At 60.1% G+C, this 15,347-nt stretch overlaps 1 protein-coding gene across 2 annotated transcripts in view; it reads right to left on the bottom strand.

Moving 5' to 3' along the window:
- The window catches only part of SCUBE1 (signal peptide, CUB domain and EGF like domain containing 1), a 130,836-nt gene that overhangs the window by 24,298 nt on the left and 91,191 nt on the right, over window positions 1-15,347 (bottom strand). For both annotated transcript variants that reach the window (XM_027540571.1, XM_027540570.1), the window contains 4 exons: window positions 13,666-13,782; window positions 9,667-9,789; window positions 7,401-7,517; window positions 5,289-5,411 (listed from right to left, as the gene is read on the bottom strand). In XM_027540571.1, coding sequence (XP_027396372.1) covers window positions 5,289-5,411; window positions 7,401-7,517; window positions 9,667-9,789; window positions 13,666-13,782 — 480 coding nt within the window. The remainder of the gene's footprint in view (window positions 1-5,288; window positions 5,412-7,400; window positions 7,518-9,666; window positions 9,790-13,665; window positions 13,783-15,347) is intronic.

The following is a 15,347-nucleotide window of genomic DNA, read 5'->3' as shown; positions in this document are numbered from 1 at the left end:
GGAAAAGCAGAAAAAGTACTTTTTCTGCTTGTCAGTGAACTCCTTATGGTGTCTGGTTCCTCACACCACCACTGAGCAACTCTTGTACCTATTCCTTTTTTTTTTTTTTTTCAGCCACACTGCAAGGCTTTTGGGATCTTAGTTCCTGACCAAGGACTGAAGCTGGGCCACGGCAGTGAAAGAGCAGAGTCCTAACCCCCGGACCACAGGGAATTCCCTCCCCAGCCCTTCCTGGAGGAGACACTCACCTTCGTGTGTCTGTACTTCCCAAGGATTCATACACAGAACAGACCTTGTGGATAGTCCACATCAAATCCCAACTTAACAGGTTTTTGCTGATAGGACTTATGAATAAAAATTAAGACATCCTAAGATTCATATCCAGTCCAACCCTGAATATTCATTGGAAGGACTGGTGGTGAAGCTGAAGCTCCAATACTTTGGCCACCTGATGCAAAGAACTGACTCATTGGAAAAGACCCTGACGCTGGGAAAGATTGAAGGCAGGAGGAGAAGGGGAGGACAGAGGATGAGATGGTTGGATGGCATCACCGACTCAACGGACATGAGTGTGAGTAAACTCTGGGAGTTGGTGATGGACAAGGAGGCCTGGCGTGCTGCGGTCCACGGGGTCGCAAGGAGTCAGACACGACTCGGCGACTGAACTGAACGTCCATCTCTGATTATGGGCAGGAAACATCTCTGTTTTCAGAGCATCCTAAGGTGGCATCCACCTGTGTGCATCTTTGCCTTTTCTGTTTAGGAACTTAACACGCTAGACAGGCCGCAGGTTCAGGCTTCGACCCCATGGACTGTAGCACGCCGGGCCTCCTTGTCCATCACCAACTCCCAGAGTTTACTCAAATTCATGTCCATTGAGTCGGTGATGCCATCCAACCATCTCATCCTCTGTCATCCCCTTCTCCTCCTGCCTTCAACGGACGTTAGAGGAAATGTTTTTCGGATCGTCATGTGATGCTGCTGCTCAGGCCAAAGTCCTCGGGCAGGACCAAGGGGACCAGGGGCTCCGCCACACACTGTGTCCGGCCTCCGACTCTATCACGGAGCACGGCTGTGTCCGGCCTCCGACTCTACCACGGAGCACGGCTGTGTCCGGCCTCCGACTCTACCACGGAGCACGTCTGTGTCCGGCCTCCGACTCTATCACGGAGCACGTCTGTGTCCGGCCTCCGACTCTATCACAGAGCACGGCGAGCAATCACCTTTCAAGACCCATGAAGGATGAGCCAGGTGGAGCCAGGCGAACCCTGGGACCACCAGACCAGCTCCCGCAGGTGTCTGCGAGCATGGTCCTAAGACCGCTCTTCCTTCCTTGTAGGGACAGACTGGTGGTGGCAATGAGATAGTGTGGGTGAGAGGCTCTTTCAGGGGAGAGGACATGGCCAGGTCATGGTGTGGCCGTGACCGTCAGAATCCTGGGGAAACTGTAAAGATGGGACGCAGGCTGGAACCACGCCCTCAGGGGCCCTCTGAGCATCTGCAGATGCACTTCATGGCTACAAATACGTCCGAGTAACAGTATATTTACTTTCTGGATGAACTGAAACAGGCTCTTGTTGAAAAAAAACAGCACTGAAATATTATCAAAATATTATCCCCAAATTCCTTATTTGGGATATTTAAACTAATGTGCTTAGGAACATATAGACACATTTCACTGGGAAAGTTATTCATGAGTTACTCATAAACTTCATGGTCTTTATTACCCCTAATTTTCTTGAAAAATAAAAACGACGTTTTTCAGAACTTACTGTAAAGCAACCATTTAGAGGTCTGAGGTTTTTCAGAGAACCTCCAAAAGCAGTTCACGGAAACTCGTTGTTAACCAAGATTGTCAGAACTGGCCGATGGCCACGCAGGGTGGAGGCTTGTGTCTAAGACTGCTGGAATGAATTCTCCTAGATGTTTGCAGCCACTGATTTCCACACACACTTTTGCATTCCTTTGTTCCTCATCCCTTCGGTCACGTTTTCCCACATTACACATCTAAGGGTGTGCAGTTCTGACTTCTCCTGTCATGTTTCCCTTACAAATAATAACTCATCTAGATCTAGGCTGTACTAAGTGATAACCAACAGCCTGATCCTTTAAATTGGTTCTCCCAAGCTATTGCTAGGGAAGCCAATATTGAAAAATGGTGTTAAGTATGCTGTGCTCAGTCGCTCAGTCGTGTCTGACTTTTTGCAACCCCATGGACTATAGCCCACCAGGTTCCTCTGTCCATGGGAATTCTCCAGGCAAGAATATTAGAGCAGGCTGCCATGCCCTCCTCTAGGGGATCTTCCCAACCCAGGGATCGAACCCAGGTCTCCTGCATTGCAGGTTGATTCTTTACTGTCTGAGCCACCAGGGAAGCCCAAGAATACTGGAGTAGGTAACTCATCCCTTCTCCAGGGGATCTTCCTGTCCCAGGAATAAAACTGGGGTCTCCTGCATTGCAGGCGGATTCTTCACCAGCTGAGCTACAGGGAAGCCACAAAACACGCTACACAAGCCTAATTAAGTATGATCCTCCTTGTAGACAATGCATAAAATGAAGCAAAATGCCCCTGGATCGGGAGAGGTCAATTCAGCTGTCTTACAACACCGCTCACAGACAGCATGCCTACAGTTTCACGAGGTTGACCGCACGTCCCATTCAGAAGTCTGACTCATGGTGCCACCTCAGCTTACTGCCCTGCGGGGCTCTGGGCTGTAACAACAAATGACTCCCCAGGAGCCTCAGCGAATGATGCCTCCTTGCCAAGCCTCCGAGGGTAGAACACCTTCCGAGAGACGTAATGATATAACCTGGTGAAGCAGACCGAGGAGGCTCTGGGCCCCATCCCTCGGGACTGGACGGCTCCCATGGTCATCAAAAGTGTGCCCCTCACTTTGGGAGATGCAGCGAATAGTCCAGCCTGGGGCATGGCACGGGGGGTAGTTGTGGTAATAACAGCACCTGGAATCTTCTTCTGGGCAGCCAGGGGAGTCTGTGCCCGTGATTCTGAAGCTGGATTCACAGCAGAGGTGAGGTGGGACAGTCAACACGGAGGCTCCAGGAAAGAGCGGCCTGCATACTATAGGAGTGGGAGCTGGGGGGACCGTTTTCCCGGTCCACCCTGGGAATTCTTAAATCACAGTTCTAGAGGAGCTTCCAGGACCTTCTAGCAATGCCTGCTGTCACACCGTCTGTCTCCTCACTCCAGGTCTACTAGACAAACCCTGGTGGCCCCTCCTGCAGCTCTGATTGAGAGACGACCAAAATGGAGACTGAGAATTAAAAAGAAAAGAGAAATGTCCTCATATCCCTAGAGAAAGCCTGTACCTGATAGCTCTGGTCACCAGTAAATATTGGCCCTCACACGACCCTTGTTATCAGTGGACACACCTCGGAAAGCCCATCAATTGATGACAACCAAAGTCAGCCAACTCTTGGCCAGTTCACTGAGTGGTCAGGCTTCTAAGGCTAGTGTCAGCCCAGGCTCCACCCCCAGACCCCACAAAGGTGTGCTCCTCAGACTGACACCCCCTAATACTGCCTCTGATCAACACAACCCCGTGAAAGCTCTTCCCCTAGACTCTAGACAAAACCAGAGGGTTTGCTTTGCTCAGCAAGACCCTGCCTGGACAGCAGGGCAGTTCTTCCTGAAGTGAGCAATAAGTTCAGCTGCTTGGCTTCAGGTACTGAGGGGTGGCATCCATTCTTGGACACTGTCACGCACCCAATCAACACATACTGAGTGCCCACGGCTGTCAGGCTCTGTTCCAGGTGCTGGGAAGACAGCGTGGACAAGACAAGCAAAAATGCCTGCCCGCGTGTGCAGAGCGTGTCCAGCGAGGACCGGCTGACAGCACCCAGCAGGCCCTCTGATGAGCACAGGACGTCTGGCTGGTGTGAAGTGCCACGGGAGGGAAAAAGCCAGGGCGGTGTTGGGAGGGGCACAGTCAGGGCTGCTGCTCTGCTCTGGTTTGTGGTCAGGAAGTCCCGCCCGCCCCGCCCCACTCAGCAGACGCTTGCAAGGAGTAGAGTCCTCCAGGCCGAGAGAAGAGCCCGTGCACGGGGGCACTGGGCCTTCGAGGTCAGGGAGGCCAGCGTGGGCAGTCGGGGGGGATGGTGAGGGTGGAGAGTGAGTGGGGGCGTGGCGGGGGAGCAGCCTCTGGGCCGCTCTAGGAGCCTGGCTTTGCTTCTGCGTGAAGAGGACTCACTGGAGGGCTCTGAGCTGAGAGGGACGAACGTTGACTTAGATTTAAAAGGCTTAACTTGGGACTTCCCTGGTGGTCCAGTGGGTAAGACTCCGGGCTCCCAGTGCAGGGGAGGGAACTGGTCAGGGAACTGGATCCCACATGCCACAGCTAAGAGTCTGCGTGCCACAGTGAAGACTGAAGATCCCACACGCTGCAACCATCACCCAGCACAGCCAGATAAGTAAAGGACTTACTGATGAAAAATAAAATCAAAGGCTTAACTCTGGTGGCCCAGGGGATGTGAGAGCATGGCAGGACAAGGCCCTGAAAGCTGTGCCGGGGACATAACCCCAGCACCCAGGACAGGCCCAGCGCCCAGGACAGGGCCAGCTCCCAGGAGAGGCCCAGCACCCAGGACAGGCCCAGCGCCCAGGACAGGCCCAGCGCCCAGGACAGGCCCAGCGCCCAGGAGAGGCCCAGCACCCAGGACAGGCCCAGCGCCCAGGACAGGCCCAGCGCCCAGGACAGGGCCAGCTCCCAGGAGAGGCCCAGCACCCAGGACAGGCCCAGCACCCAGGACAGGGCCAGCTCCCAGGAGAGGCCCAGCACGCAGCAAGTAGTCAGAATGTGTTTATGGAACCTGTGAGGTGGGGGCCTGCCTAGCACTCAGCCTGGAGGGGCCTGGGCCCCAGAGCCCACCCGCAGAGGGGGCACAAAGCCCCCGCTCTCCAGGAGGTCCTCCTCGCCAGACACTGCGGGGCCGGCGGCCCTGAGCAAGTAGCCAGCTTGCAAAGACCCAGGTGCTCCCCAGTCCAGGCTCCGGTGCTGCTGCAGCCCGGGTAACCCCCTCCCCGCCACCAGCTTCCTCGGCAGGACAAGGAGGGTGTGTAGCTGAGGCCTCCACATGGCGCTCCGTCTGCGTGCTGACTCACTGCTCCTGCGTCAGCACACGCTGACCCCCGGGCCTCCGTTTCTGTGCCCTGGGCTGACACCCAGTGTGCCCTCCCCCGCGCACCCCTCTCTTTCCTCCAGCCTCCGTCCCATCAGCCGCCCGCGAGCAGCAGAGCACCTGCCCAGGAGCGCGCTCCCCGGGCACTCACCCACGCAGTCCTTGCGGTTCCAGTGCAGGCGCCTCCCCGGGGGGCAGACGCATTCGTAGCCGCCCTTGGTGTTGACACAGCCCTGGTCGCAGCTGCCATTGTTCATGCTGCACTCGTCCACATCTGGAGGCACAGGCAGGCGTAAGGGCAGGAGTGGGGCTGGACGGGCACCCTCGGGGCCGGCAGGGCAGGACCCACCAGGGTGGGGGGCCGAGAATCCCCTGACCCTGACCCTCGCCTGAGGCTCTCACTGGATGCAGACAGGCGGCTGCGCGTGACACACACGTGAGCTCGCACGTGTGTGCACGCACACACATAGACACACACAGGGCATGTGACACACGTGAGCTCGCACACACGCATGCATACACAGACACACACACAGGGCGCATGGCACACATGTGAGATTGTACATACACACGTGCACACACACAGAGACACACACAGGGCACGTGACACACATGTGAGCTCGCACACATGTGCATGCACACACACACAGGACACAGGACACACATGTGAGCTCGCACATGTGTGCACGCACACACACACAGACACACACAGGGCATGTGACACGTGAGCTCACACACACGCATGCACACACAGACACACACAGAGAAACACACACACAGGGCTCATGGCACACATATGAGATCGCACATACACAAGTGCACACATAGAGACACACACGGGGCATGTGACACACGTGAGCTTGCACACACATGCATGCACACACACACAGAAACACACACAGGGCGCATGGCACACACATGAGATTGCACATACACACGTGCACACACACAGAGACACACACAGGGCACGTGACACATATGTGAGCTCGCACACACACTCACGGCATATGACACACAAGTGAGCTTACACACGTGTGTACACACACACAGGGCTCCCACAGACACCAACACACATCCTTCCCTAGGAACCTCAGTGGTTTGCCGAACTTGGGCAGCTGAGCCCAGACTCGAAGTGGGGCAGAGAGGTGGCACAAAACAGAGCTGTGGGCAGGTTTGGAGGGGCTGGGAGAGCCCAGCACCGGCCCCGGGGTCCTGAGGCCTCATCCCAGCGCAGGACTTTGGACATGCCCTTCCCAGCCCTTTCCCCCTCCCGCACAGGGCCCCGGGGCCCTGGGAAGTCTCCCTGAGGCCCTGCCTTCTTTTGAGCCAAAGCCCTGTGTGTGGAAGCTGGTGCCAGGCTTTTGGGAGTCCCTCCAGAAAACTCTGCAGCTCCCCGCAGCACCAGCTGTGCCTGAGCCCACCCGACCGCCACGGCTGCCCCGCCACGGCTGCCCCGCCATGGGGAAGCGCGGCTACCCCAGGTCACAGGACAGGAGCAGACACGGGATGCGGGGCTGTGCTGGACTCCCCCACCTTCGTGCCCCTATGCCCGTACGTCTGGAACCCTCCCTCTCTCCACATCCCTCCCAGCCTGCTCGAGCCCATAGGGCTCTCACTCCCACGTCCGGAGCTGTGTCCTCACGGGTGCTCTGGCTTCCACTCTCCTAAACACAGGGAGGCAGGAGGGCTCTCCTTATATGAACTTGAACTTACAGGTCACATCCCTGCCTTGACCCTCCAGTGGCTTCTCCCTGTGCTGAGAATAAAGCCTCAAGGCCCCTGGGGGCTGACGAAACCCTGGGTCCTCTCTGTACCATGCACTAACCCTTCCCTCATGGGGCTCTGGCCCCACCAGCTGCCCCTCGGTCCGTCTGTGCTCCCTCGGCCTCAGGGCCTTTGCACATGCCGACCCCTCTGGCCCGTCTCCCTTCATCCTCACTCCAGCACTCCTCCTTTGGAGTCCCCCATTGGCCTGCCCCTCTCTGCTGTCAGCCCCCCCACTGGAGTGAACCGACTGTGCAGTGCTCTGTCCCGCTGTCCTCCCTTCCTGAGTGGGGTTCCCCAGAGGCTGCTGTTTCCAGGCCAGCGCCCCCCGCCTCCCAGCCTCCCGCCTCGCCCTTGGCTGAGCCCCTCTGCCCACCAGGCCCTCCCAGGCCCGTCAAGAGTCCAGGTCGGGGTGAGGGGTGCAGGGTGCGGTGTGGGGGGCCGTGCGGCCGGGCGCGTGCCTCGGGGGGGAGGTGGCCCTGGCGGGCGAGCTGCAGACCTCCGCAGTGGGTGGTCCCGTAGAGCGTGTAGCCGCGGTGGCAGAGACACTGGAAGCTGCCCGGGGAGTTGATGCAGGTGTGGTCGCAGGTCCGCTCAAAGGAGCACTCGTCGATGTCTGTGGGGCCACAGGGAGGAAGGTCCAGGCGCAGCGTTAGGGTGCAGCGGGAGGCACGGCCTCGGCACTCAGAGGGACATCTGTGCACAGCGGTCCCGGGGCTCCGGGCTCAGCGCAGCGCCGACTCGCGGCAAACCTCAGACCTCTCGTCCCGGCCCAATTTTCCATTTTGTCCCCACAAACCTCATGGTCCTGGGTTAGAAGCCACCTCACTCTCTTTTCTGGAGGTGGGGAGGTTAGGAATATTCTGAGTAGAAGGGATTATTCTGAATCCTTGCCACTCTATTAGCTCACACGCCGGTGTGATTAGGGTAGATATTTAATCCACACCAGCAGGGAACCGACAGGTCTGCCGGAGGGAGAAGCTGAACTGTCACCCCAAGGTGTGTCTAGAGAAACTGGGGAAAACAGCGCAGGTGGAAAGGGGGTGCTGGTGGGGAAGGTGCCACCTGTGAAGAGTAAGAGTAGCCTTGATAGGAGGTGAGGTTTCATTCTGAGCCCCTGGCCGCCGGGGTGAAAAGGGAAAGAGGGAGGGTCACAGAGGGCCTGTTCCTGAAACGGAGGACATGAACCTCGGGTTTACAGGAGGCAAGTCTGTCCTGGCCACAGTTCTGAGGGAGATGGGCCCCGTGGGACAGGTGACGGGGGCCAGACGGCAAGGCAGGCGCTGACCTGCCTCTCCTCTGAACATGCTGCTCACGTGACCCCAGATGTCCTCATGACACATGTGCGTTTGTAATAACACAAGTACAAGCAACAGATCACTGTGGGCGCTCAAGGGAAGATGAGGTTCCTCCCGGGCTGTGGGGATCTGGGAAGATCCCCTGGTGCCTGTGTGGGAAGCGCACTCCAGGCAAAGGCTGGGGGGGGTGGTGGCAGCACCTGATCGCCAGGGATTGGGTGGGGCTCAGGGGGGCTGGGGTGCCCTTCCCAGGGGCCCTGAGTGCCAAGTAGCCAAGCAGAGAGGCCTAGACCCCTCCCCGCTGGAGCTGGGGACCCAGGGGTTGTGCTGGAGCACGGCTGGGGCCAGAGCTCAGGCTGTGGAGAGATGGCTCTGGACGAGGGTGGAAGAGACTCGGCCGGAGCCCCAAGTGGTCCTGGCATGGCCCACTGCAGCCCCTCTCATGGAGCAGCGGATGCAATCGAGGCCGCTTCCTCAGCCCTCCTGAGAACACAGCCAAGCACAGAGAAGCAGGGTGCCCGGGAGCCTTGCTCGGGCCTGGACAGAAGCTGGGCTTCCTCTTGTGGCCCGAGAGGAAATTGGGGCCAGGCTGCCCGGCCCGGGATGCGGAGGCTGAGCCCCGGGAGGGCAGGTGATGGGCTCAGGTCATGTGAGCAGTCCCAGGCGGAGCTGGCCTGGACCCGCCCTCACCAGCCTCTGGTCTCGCCTCTCCTGGGGCCCTTAGGGGGTGGGGGCGCACATCCCGGGCCCCTCAGGGCCCTGTTTGAGCAGCACTGAGAGCGGGAGCCTCAGGTCCAGGGCCGATGCCGCCGAGTGCACCCTTCCCGGAGCCGTCTCCTTCTCGATGGGCTCCCTGTGGTCCCTCAGGCTCCCCCAGCCCCAGGGCCACTTCCTGGGTGGACTGACCTCCCTGGCTCCTCTGGGAGGAAGACGTCATCCTCTAAGCACTTCACTCCTGTCTCCCCTGCCCATCCTCGGGGCTCTCACCTGGGCTGTGATCCTTGACCTCTGCCCACATCTCTCCTCCCGTTACCCCAGATACTAGCAGGTACCCCGGGGGACCTCAAGGAAGGCCTGGTGGGGAGCACCTGCCATTTGTGACACCTTCCACCAGGTGGCATCATCCTGCCTCTGAAGCCACTGAAAGTGGCCTGGGTGCTCGGGGACTGGGGTCAGGCCGAGGCGCTGAGCCCTGCTACCTACTCACTGGACCACCTGCATAGGGGCTGACCCCTCCCCGAGCCTCAGCCACCATCCCTATCAGGGAGGGCTTGGACTGGAGGCTTCTGATGGCTTCTGAGGGCCCCTAGGGTCACAAAGGAGCCCTCACTCAGGGCAGAAAAATTATGATCAGCCCCCAGGCCCAGCCCAGATGGCAGACAAGCCCCAGCCCAGGCTGAGTCCCCTCCTGGGGGCTGGGGTGGCCTGAGAGGGGAGGGGAACCCCACGGGGATGAGGGCGGCTCACCTTGGCACGTTCGCTCGTCGGTCAGCAGCTTGTAGCCCTTCCGACAGCCGCACTCGAAGCTGCCCACGGTGTTCCGGCAGAAGTGGTCGCAGCCTCCGTTGTTGACCAGGCACTCGTTGATGTCTGCGGAGCCGGGTCGGGGGGTATAGGGGAGGCGAGGAGTGTGGGCTGGGGCCCCCAGGGGCAGGCAGGACCGAGGCCCAGAGCCGCCCTTCCCTAACTGGCCCACTGCCCACCCGGGGGGCTGCTTCGGGCCCCCAGCTGGGCCCAGGAAGGGGGCCTGGCTCACAGCTGCAGGGGGGTGGGCGGAGGGGAGACCCCCTCCCACCGGGGACTTGGTGAGCCTGGCATGTGTGTGCAGGAGGGGGCGGGGAACTCATGTCTGCTGTGCCCAGCCAGACAGCAGGGTCAGTGACGCCCCCCACGCCCCTCCATTCCCGGAGGTAGCGGGCCTGGAGCAGATGGATACTGCCTGAGAGCCGTGACTCCGGCCGAGCTGCCGGACCCCTGGTCTCAGCTCCCCGTGTGTGAGAACAAGGATCAGAAGCGCCCCTACTTGGAAGGACAGCGTGAGGACGAAATGGAATCTCATCCCCAGGGTGCTGGCCCAACCAGCTCTTTAAAAAGTAGGCTTACTGCTCCGGCTTTACAGACAGGGGACCGAGGCTGGGAGGCAACTGGCCCCAGGTGTTGCGGGCGTCCATAGGCTGCTCCCTTCCCAGCCTGCTTCCTCGCCCTTCTCCCTCCCCACGTCTGCCTGTGGTTTGAGCTGTTTCTTCACTCGGCACTTCACGAGCGGTGGCGGCACCCTGGCAGACCCCTCCCGAGCACCCCTAACCTGAACCCATGTTTCAGGAACAAAGCTGCCTAAGGAGGGGCTGACGCCCGGGAGGAAGCAGCAGGACCCTCTGGAGGTCGCGGCGCCTACCAGGTACCACTTCGTGCTGGTGAGCGGGCCAAGCGCTTTCAGGCAAAAAAGTCACCGTGTGACGGTCAAAACAAGCCGGGGCCAGAGTCCCCGCTTCACAGCGGGGAGGTCACGGGTCGTGAGCCCAGCCCCAGCTGACTCCAAAGACAGGTCCCTCCAGTGTGGCTTGCTGGCCCTGCAGCCTCCAGAGGAAGCAGGTGTCAAGCTCAAAGTAAGGGCCTCTCCAGGACAGAGGCTCAGCTTCCACCGCCCCTCTCCTGGCGGGGGCGGTCACAGGACAACCGGGGAGGTTCTGCCTAGAAGCCTCTGGCAGGAGACCGGAGGCGCCTCTTGGCTCTGTGACCCTGGGCAGGGAAAGGTACCTCTCTGGGCCTCAGGTTCCCCATCTGCAAACTGGGCTGCTAGCAGGCACCTCTCAGCATCATTCACTGTGATTGAATGTGCAGAGAGGACCTGCCTCCTTAGGAGTGACTCTAATCCCACCCTGGTACCCACCTGGGCCTGTCAGCTGTCATAACAAGGGGCTCTCATGACAGCCAGCCAGGCGGTGGGAGGTGTGTCTGCTGGAGGCCCCGGCTGGTACAGCAGGTTGCTTGGGGGTCATACTGGGGGAGCACTCGTCCCCAGCTCTAGCCCCGGATACAGTGAGGGGGCAATGGCCTTCATTCTGACGTGCCTCTGCCCCCCTCCACCTCCCGCCCCTCGAAGACTCCCCTCCTGCTCCCTGTGGGCACCCAGCCCCGCCCGCCAGCGGCCAGAGGCCCCCTGTCTGGCCGCAGAGGTTCGTGGCCTCCCTTCGGCTGCCTGGCCTGGCTGCCAGGCCCTCCTCTTCTCTGTGCCCCTGGCTCCTGCCTGGACAGCGCCCCCCTCCCCGGAACAATCTCTCCAGTTCACTGCTCTCTTGTCTTGGGACCTCCCCTTGGGAGAGGAGAATTGGCAGATCGGGCTCCCAAGTGCGGCCCCGGGGCCCATCAGGAGGCCTGTGCAGAAGCATTGCCCAGGACGAGGCTCTGGACGAATGAATGAATGGATGAGTGAATGACTGAAGAGTCAGAGGTGGAGGAAAGGGTGGGGTCCTGGCCACCAGGTGCACATTCACTGCCTCCCCCACTGTTTGAGCATCAGTGTATGTGGGGGAAGGGGAGGGGTGAGCTGCAGGAACACACGGTCGGACGACTGCGCCTGTCCCCCTCCGCCCATCCCACCCAGGGGGCACAGCCGGGCACCCCCGTCCCCAACGTGGCAGGGACCGTCTCAGAACAAAAGCCCGGCCCACGCTGCTCCTGCCCAGTAGCATCTCAGGATGAAGGGCCAACCCCTTCCCCCAGATCTGGGCGCACTGGCTGCTCTGGGTCCTGGAACCCCTGGCCTCTGCACAGCAGTCGTGGGCCAGGATTAGAGCCTCCTCCTCCGGCCCCTTCCCTCCCCACCCCCGGTCCAGGCCAGGCCAAGCCTCGCTCTCCTGCCACGCGGGACTTCTCTACCCAGCACCAAGGGGTCTGTGATACATGCTTATCTTGGCGATCTTTAAACGTTAAACTCTGTCTTATTTACTCAGTAGAAAATCCCTGGGCACAAGGAGTCTCAGCTTCATTCACGGTCTGCCCTGCACCTGCACAGGGGAGGAGCCCAGAAACCTGGGGCCTGAGTGAACCAGAGGCTCCGACTCCAGGGCAGCGGAGTGAGGAGGTCTGGCTGAAGGCGAAGGGGCAGCTCTGGTTAAAAGGCCCAGTTGTTTTAAGAGGAATCACAGGAAACACGGTCAGGGGCTCAGACCGGTGGGCCTGGGGCTGTGCGCACAGCTCCCCTCCCCTGTGTGGACGCCCCCTACCCTAGCCCCAAGGTGGGTGAGAACAGATGCCCCACGGCCCGCCGTGGATGGGAAGGGGGCAGCACTCAGCACCCCTGAGTGCTCCTCCGGGGCCACGTGACTGCTGAGGCTCCTGTCCGGTCCAGACAGGTCGGCTCCCAGAGGCGAGCTCCTGGCCTTGTGTCAGGACTGAGCCTGCCCCACCCTCAGGTCCTGGGTTGGCGCTGGGCCTTGCAGGGGTGTGGAGTAGCACGATTCTACCACCTTCTGTCCAGGCTCCAAGGGCAACTGGCCAGGCCTGCTGTGACGCTGCTGGGCAGTGAGGATGGCAGGGTCTGGACAGTGGACCTGGGCCAGGCCTCCTGGCTCCAAGCCCATGTGCAAGGCCTCAGATAGCCTGGCCCACCCACCCCGCCCACTGGGAGCACATCTCACTCTAAGTGGGCTGAGCGGGGGCTACAGAAGGGCTTTATTTTCAAATAAATAGGTGCAAGAACTGTTATTTCTGTCAATAATCACTAGGTTCTTCCCGGCAAAGTGGCTGGGGAGGGGAAGTCATACCCCGTCTATTTTTGCAGGCTTCAAAAAAGCCCATCTCGGACTCCTTAAAGTCACTCTAAGCCTCTGCTGTCAATGTTTTTACCCACTGGGTTTTGGACGTTCAAGTTCCTCTCCCCTTCCACGCTGGCCTCCAGGCCTGCCCACTTCCTGGCAGGGTGAGTCAGAGAAAGCTCACTCTTCTCTGGCTTCCGGCAGCCAGCAGACCAGCCCATTCCTGATCCTCCCAACCCGTTTCTGATTTTTTTTCATCCTTAGTCCTTCAGTTGAGACCCCCGCCCCCGACCTTCCCTCCTCCGGGGAGGCGGGTGCACAGTGTTCTTTTTTTGTCTAGTGCTGACAAGAAGACCGTCCTGTCCTGGTCTGAGCCCTGTGGCCCACTGCCCCCCAGCCCTGCAAGACTTGCCCGGCTAAGGTGAGTGGCCGCCTGGCTCCCGGGAGGCCACAAGGAACTTCTGCCGGCCCAGGAAGCCCCAAGTAAAGGCACCCCGCTTGTTCAAGCCGGGGTGCAGCCACGTCCTTTGACATCAGAGCCCCACTTAAGCTTGTCGATATTCAGTGGAACCAGGGGCCCCTGAGCCCCACTGTGGAGCGCTGGGCCCGACTCCCTCTTCTTAGCCTCTCTGACCCTCACTGCTGCGGCCGCGTGCACCTGCACCGCCTGCCCCGCCCCGGGCCGGCGAGGGGGCCGGCCCGCGCTCACCTTTGCACGTCTTCCCGTCCGGCTGCAGCGTGAACCCCACGGGGCAGCTGCAGCGCACGCCGGTGGCGGTGTCCTTACACGTCCGGTCGCAGCCTCCGTTGTTCACCGCACATGTCTCTGAGGAGGGAGACAGGAAGACAGGGTCTCAGTCTCCTGGGACAGAAGCCTCCTGCCTTTCCCCACCCGTGGGTGGGGAGGTTTCCTGAGACCGGAGACCTGAGTTCGAATTCTAGTGGTGGGGGACTCTCTGAACCTCAGGCTACCCATCTGTCAAATGGGAGAATGACACCACCCCTGCCTGAGATGACGGCAGATGGGCAAGCTTTGCAAACTGCAGGAGGCTGAGCCCACAGGGTCAATACCACTAGCGGGGGCCAGAGTAGCGATGGGTCCGGCTGGGAGTTAACCGCCCAGGGACACACTCCTAAAAACCCTTGCCTTGCCTGGATTCAGACTCCAAATCCAGACTAGCTGTTACTGGGGTTCTCAAGCTCGTCTCAGCCATGGAGCGGTTTGGGGCCCTGGTTGTGGAGATGCAAGGGGAGGTTCCCAGGGCCCACACACCATCCGTCACCTTGACAAGGCTCTCAGCCCCACATCTGTTCTCACTGAGCGATAAGCCCGAAGTGTCTGGTTTTTGTCCACTTGAAGCTAATCTAGTGATTTTTTTTTTTTTTTCTTTTGCAAATTCAAAGGGGCTGGAGTGGCTGGGGGCATCACGGAGGTCACTGAGCCTGTCGTACGGTGAGAGTGAGCCTCCCCAGGCCCGGGGAAGGGGCTGGCACACCCGGGTCCCTGGGGCACACGGAGGGGCCTAGTTCCCGGGACCCTGGGCCTTTCAGTCCAGGTTTCTTCCTGGGCATCTGGTACCCTTTGGTCTTGTGGGAACTGTGCCTGAGTGGGCGTCACTCTCCTCTGTGCGGCTAGGAAGTGAAGTGCTGAGGGCATCTGCTCATATAACCGGAAATCCCCTGCCTGCCTACTGTGGCTCCCCCCGGGGGCCTGGCCCCAGTGGCCTCTTCCCTGAAGTTTCTCCCAACCGGTTTATTCTGTCTGTCCTTCCATGGTGCCTGCATTCCTGCAAGGCATGTTGGCTCTCTGCAGGAGGAGTCTGGGGATGACTGCGTACAGGAGTCCCTGCTGCTAATGCCTTTCCTGTGAACTTCACCTTTTGGGGGTGGGCGGAGCAGGGAGAGGAGAAAACCCAGCTTTCTCCCTGTGTGCATGTGATTCTGCGGGGCGGCGACAGTGGGGGTCATCCTGAACACCCTGAACTCAGGGGCTGCGCCCTGCTGGGGGCCACCAGACCTGCTCCTTGACGCTAAAGTCTACACTGTGAGAGAACGAGCTGTGCCGACTACTGAAAGGCTGGTCTCCTGGCTCTGACCCTCCCCAGCCTTTCGGCGTTGTCTCCACACAGCCCAGCCCCCAGCTGGCTGGGCGCGGCGTCCACCTCCTTGCTGTGGAGTGTGCTGCCCGCTGCCTTGGAGGCCTCCTGTCTGCTCACGGTTCAATGCCAGCTCACAAGGAGCCTCCTGAGGCCCAGATGCAGAAAGGAGGCCCTCGCCCCTCACCCCGCTTTGCTCACGCAGGCTGACCTCAACGTTAGCAGGGGCTGAGCTCTGCGCCGCGTACACCGCCTGGGCCCTCCCGTCTCCCCACCCACCTGCCTCCTGAGGCCA

The sequence above is a fragment of the Bos indicus x Bos taurus genome, chromosome 5 (genome assembly GCF_003369695.1).
Source record: "Bos indicus x Bos taurus breed Angus x Brahman F1 hybrid chromosome 5, Bos_hybrid_MaternalHap_v2.0, whole genome shotgun sequence".
In the NCBI taxonomy this organism is placed as follows: domain Eukaryota; kingdom Metazoa; phylum Chordata; class Mammalia; order Artiodactyla; family Bovidae; genus Bos; species Bos indicus x Bos taurus.
The sequence above is the reverse complement of the archived record's forward strand: the minus strand, read 5'-3'. Positions and strand labels throughout refer to the sequence as shown.